The 5551-nt window shown below is 35.7% G+C and overlaps 1 protein-coding gene across 1 annotated transcript; it reads right to left on the reverse strand.

Moving 5' to 3' along the window:
- Nucleotides 1-4240, reverse strand: LOC109228521 (PHD finger protein ALFIN-LIKE 4-like). Its single transcript, XM_019393639.1, has 5 exons — nt 3954-4240; nt 3781-3813; nt 2381-2609; nt 1794-1929; nt 1-515 (listed from the first exon to the last, which is right to left on the reverse strand). Exons 1-5 carry the CDS (start codon nt 4048-4050, stop codon nt 270-272), a joined length of 741 nt encoding a protein of 246 aa, XP_019249184.1. The 5' UTR covers nt 4051-4240; the 3' UTR covers nt 1-269.

A 5551-nucleotide genomic window follows, 5' to 3' on the forward strand; every position in this document is an offset into this window, starting at 1 on the left:
TATAGCTGCAACAACATACTGCACATGAACTGTATTAGTTAGCATTGATACTGAAAGATGCATCCCATAAGATTAAAATCCCTAAATATCCAATAGTTTAGAGTTGAATAGAAGAGTGCCTTAAGAGGACTAAACTAGTAAAAAGCATCCTGATAAACAAAGGTTAGAGACCAGAACTCCGAATACACATGCCTTGCTGATATGTGCAGAGAGCTGAGTTCTACATGAACAATTACAAGTTGTGGAACTCGCACACATCCTACAGAATGTCAGGGGCGTGACCTCTTGTTGCTGCATGAAGGGCATTTGTACTGCTTTATATGCTCAGCCCTCGCCGGGGTGATCTTCACACACTTGCCATGGAACCACCTCTCACATATGTCACAGCAAATCCAGAATTCATCTGAAGCATAGTTTTCACCGCATGCACCGCACAGAGTATCACCATGCTCCTCGTCTTCTTCCTCATCGAATCCGTCATCCTCATCTTTTACATGGGTCTTTGAGTATTTACCCTGAGATTTAAAATAAATAAATAAAAAATCGATCTCTAGTGGTAAGATGCCGGGCCATGCATGGAGAAAGCCAACGAAGCATGGATCTATAACTAAGATGTCATCACATCAGAGGCATAATGATACAGGTTACATGTGGCAGGATACTGAATTTAGTCTAAGAGGAGCATGGCCTAGTGCATTGAGCAGAGCCATAGTGATAGTGTACCGAGACCAGAAGACAGAACTTAGCACAAGCAACTTCAACAAGGCACACATTCATTTTTTACGAAGAGAAGGCTAATGGAGCCTTTTCAAGCAGTTTGACTGAATTTGCCGAACATAGGATAGAGAAATATACAGTGTAAGAATGTAGCACAATGCAAATGCCAAAATCGCAAACTGGTTTTAGATTAAGAACCTACTATGCAAAAGGTCAGTTCTCAAGCAGCTGCAAGAGTTGAGGTAGACATAAGATACATTGGAAGAGATTACATGAGAGAAATTCAAAGAAGAAAGAAACAACACTAAAGTTCATTAGGAGTATCATCCTTTACCTCACACTGTACCTCTTTCGAAAAACTCCAGCATTGTCTTTACCCTAATCACCCAAAAGCCTCTTCTAACAAACTTAAGCATAAAACGCAACTGTAATTACTTTAATTCAAAGCACTTTAACTGACTACTAAGCATTCCTCAAACCAGAAGTGGGCAACCACTTCCAGACCTGCCCAGAATTGTATAAACCAAAGTCTATTCTGTTTCTAAATCAAACACCAAGGTAAACAATTCTACAAGAATATGATAAATCAACAATATATCAACTTACGAGGCCAGTTTTAACTCCTAAATACTATAACAGGCAAGAAAGATGGATTTTCCTCTGTAGTAGAAAATTGGACAAATGCTTGACCAGTTTCCAGCTTCATACCTCTCAATGTTACTAAAATGGCATGACAATAGCAAGCTAGTCACTAGGACATCACTAATATATGCTACTTACTACCCTCGAGAGTCATCACAGACATTAATTGTTCAAAACTGTGTGGATGCTGGAAAAAAGAACCATGGCTCAAATCACAGAAGACCTATTTGCTCATCAGTGGACTATATCTTTCGTCCACAACCATAAACTTCAAGGCAAGTATTCACTGGCAATGTCCTAAGCTGAAGGATTTTCAATTAAACACTGTCCAAAGAATCGTTGTAAAGAGCATTGCAGAACTACTGTTATCCAAGAAGAGCATCTTTTGGGGGTAAGGGAGAAGTATGGGGGGTAGAAGAGGTTTCCAACCATACCGCTTTAGAATTTGACTTCGACTTGTTGCTGCTGTGATTTGAAATTGTTGATCTATCCTTTACTTGCTTCTTGGCCACTCCAGTAACAACTTCATATATTGTTGGCAGATCATTTATCATGTTGAATAGACGTTTCCTAGATTAAAGAAATCACAAAGATTTAGCGAAGAGCTGAAACTTTTCATACTAAGTAGACTACTGCACCAAAGAAGTAAACTGTTTTTTTTCATTACAAGTACACAGATGTCTCCTGGGACTATTCTCCTCCAAGATTTGACATCCGATAAGGTGTTACTATAATTTATAAGCATACTTCCAGAATGCTTTACAAAGTGACACTGTTTAGTTAACAGAAAAACATAGGCTTTTTACGCTGTTCACAACTATTTATGATTTGAAGCAAACTAATTATGGCAAGGAGAGGTAACTGGAAAGCTGACATTTGAACAAAAGAAACAAAGCTGATATCATTAAAAAGAAAATATAAACAAGTAATTCACTTGAAAGGTGCCTACAAAAACAGCAAACTAGAAGGAAAGTACAAACCAAGTAACTGTTTTATTAAAGGTTGTCATAGAATAGTTTACCTGTCGGTTTTATCAAAGCCAAATCTGGCGCCAAAATAGAAGGCAACAGATAGTAGCCATGCATCACTATGGACAGCAACTAGAGCCAACCAGTCCTTTTCTTGCATCCCATCTCTAGCAAAGTTTATACCTAATGCTGGCTCTGGCAGCTCGGGAGGCACTTCCTCAGCAGGCAAATTGACTTCCCACTGCTCGCTTGGAAATCCATAAAGGCAGAGATTTTCCTTTTCTGCAAGGTTTCCAAGATAGAAAAAATGTGAAACTTTTGAGAAGAAAAGAAGTTGCATGATCTAATCTCAATCATAAAAACACTTGTTCAATAAGAAACGGGGTCTTATGCAAGAAAGGCAGAACAAAACATTCGATCGCCCATATCTTTATTATGCAAAATGCATTTTAGGCTCTAAATCAGGCACTAACTTCAAAAAAAAAAAATCATTAAAAAATTTGTTAAATTTGATCAAGAAAAACTACGAGAGTTTACTGAAACCATAAATTAGACTACATAAAATGAACAATTTGAAACTTAAGTCGATAACAAGCTGTACAGTAAACAAAAAGTTATCCAACAGAAAATAAGCCAAAAATGAAGCCCATATATGAAGTTGGACCAATATCTTCCAACCTATGTAAACTTCAAAAATGAAGAGATTGATTGCTAAGTCAAGCCGTGAGGGACAACTGGTATTAAGCAGAAACACTGTGGTTATCATTCACATCATCTCCTGGTGAAGACCAACCAACCAGTACATGGCAATTCCAAAGTGGGCAAAAAGCTTACTCAGTGCTCTAAAATAAGAGATTTTCCTCACAATAAGTTCACATTGCACACAAACTCAGAGACAAAAATGCTCTTGAAGTAATATGGATACCTCTAGAAGCAAGCAGCAAATACCATATCAAACTCTAAAATCTTGATATTAACCAGTAAAAAACTTTTTACTCAGTTAAAACACAGTAAGACACATACCATATATACTAGTAATTGAAAAGAGAAAAGAGCAATAAAGTTCTTCTTCTTCTTCTGTCTTTAGACCCAATACCCAGACTCCCGAAATAGCAGAATAATAATGCCTTTTAATATGTCAAATAAAAATGTCTCGTTGGGGTCAGCATCACAAACAGTAGAAATTTACTAATCTGAACAATCTAACAAATGAACAGCACATGTTTCCACATGTTCACTCTTCGTAAAAGCAATTACTATTAGTACTAAAAAAGAGCAGGCCAAAATGACATTAGAACCCAAAACCCACCAAAATTCAAAAGTAAATAAAACTAAGTACAATCACACAAAGCAAAAATAAACCCGACGGACGACAATCGCCGATCGCGTACACGATTTTTTACAGGAAAAAAAAATGTGCATAACAAAGAACGTAAAAAGATCCATAACTAACCCGGGTCACACTGCTGATAAAATTCCTCAACATCTGCAAAAGCAACAAAAAAAATGATCAGAATGTAGCACATCTCAAAAACAAAACAAAAAAGGCTCAATAATTAGAGCATAAAAACAAACAAACAAACAAAGCTAGAAGAATGTGTGTAAGTCCAAATAGTTGTACATTACCAGTGGTAAGGGCTTTGATCATGCCAGCTCGACGGCCTTTAAAATCCCTAAAAACTTCCTCTACGGTGCGGGGATTGTACTGTGCGCCTCCCTCCATTGACACACACTGCTCACTCGACTGTTACTTTGCTCTGTTTCAGTTCCGGTATTTTCAAGAACTTTTTAAGCACGAAAAGAATATAAAGGTGGTAGTACTAAGAAAGGAAGAAGGGTATTCTCGTAATATTACTGAATTTGGAGGGTCATTTTGGTAAAAAAAAACAAAAACTCTGCGAAGGTACAACAGGTGGTAAATGAACCGAAGTGGAAATGGAAACAGAGACAAATTTGAATGAGGAATTCTTGTATGGCTGTTGCACTTCTGCTGACGTGGAGCAATTTTATTGGCGGACGTGAGGATTCAATAGTTTAAATGGAATTCAGTTACGTAAGGATAAGGAAAGGAAGGGCAAAAGAGAAATGTTAATGTAAACAATGGGGTAAGTTTAATCAGGTCAGTTATCAAATTTACTATATTACAGTTAAGTTTAGTGTTTATCATGAAAATTTACATATGATTATTTTAGAAGGAACTTAATTGTACATCTTTTACATTGTCAAAACTAGGGGTGTCAATGGTTCGGTTCGGCCAGTTATTTTATATATTTGTACGATACTAATTTTTCAATTATTCTTTTATGTATAAGCAAAATTAGACATTTCGAAACCGTCTCAATCATGTCGGTTTCTTTTCGGTATCGGTATCGGTACGGTTCGGCTAATTTTTGGTATTTTTTTAAATATCATATAAAATTCACCAGTAGAAGTAGAATGCAATAACATACTTTCTTTTATAGGACGTAGCAAAACTCTCTAGATATTTTCACTGTTTAACAGTTTGTTTGGATGGTTGTTCCCCATTGTATCGTATTGTATTGTTATCCCAAAACAATGTTTGTTTTGATTGTTTCATTAAAATTGGTTGTATTGTATTATTAAATCCATTGTTCCGGAACAATGAAAAGTCTCCTTTTTTGAAACAACCGATTTGGTGTGGTGAGATTGTTTCCTATTTTCTTTCCAATTATGCCCTAACCTATTACTCCACAATTATATTTTTTCCTTTAGCTTTTTTTTTTGCTATTTTAACTCCAAATCTCCAACCTATTACCTACTTTATTTTTTTCTAGAACTTCTGCCGCCAACGTTAAAGGTGTTTTGCCGCCTTCTGTTTTATTTTTTCTGCTAATTTGCTTTTAACTCAATTCTAATTAGCTGTGCTCCTTTGTTTTGCCTTCTTCTGTCTCACTCCTTTGTTTTGCTTTCTTAAGGTGTTTTGCCTTCTCCTGTTTTATTTTTTTAAAATTATTTTTATGCATAATTTTTAATAAATTTAATATTTAAACAATTGAGGGTATTTTAGTAAACTTATCTGTTACGGTACAGTACGATACAGTCAAACCAAATAGCAAAATATTATTTAACAATAAAAAATAATACAATCTATCCAAACATTATATTCACAAAACGATACGATACGAACAATACAATACATTATAAAACGATGGGGAAGAATGATCCTAACAGAGTGTAAAGGGTTATGAATTAAAAAAAAATGA

The sequence above is a fragment of the Nicotiana attenuata genome, chromosome 7 (assembly GCF_001879085.1).
Source record: "Nicotiana attenuata strain UT chromosome 7, NIATTr2, whole genome shotgun sequence".
Lineage (NCBI taxonomy): Eukaryota > Viridiplantae > Streptophyta > Magnoliopsida > Solanales > Solanaceae > Nicotiana > Nicotiana attenuata.

What these genes read in the sequence shown, in the direction of transcription:
- LOC109228521 (XM_019393639.1), bottom strand. Translation starts at nt 4,050, where the DNA reads ATGGAGGGAGGCGCACAGTACAATCCCCGCACCGTAGAGGAAGTTTTT. An exon ending in GGCTTTGATAAAACCGACAG is followed by an intron (nt 1,930 to 2,380) that starts GTAAACTATTCT and finishes TCTTTAATCTAG; the next exon opens with GAAACGTCTATTCAACATGA. An exon ending in CGAAGTCAAATTCTAAAGCG is followed by an intron (nt 516 to 1,793) that starts GTATGGTTGGAA and finishes TTTAAATCTCAG; the next exon opens with GGTAAATACTCAAAGACCCA.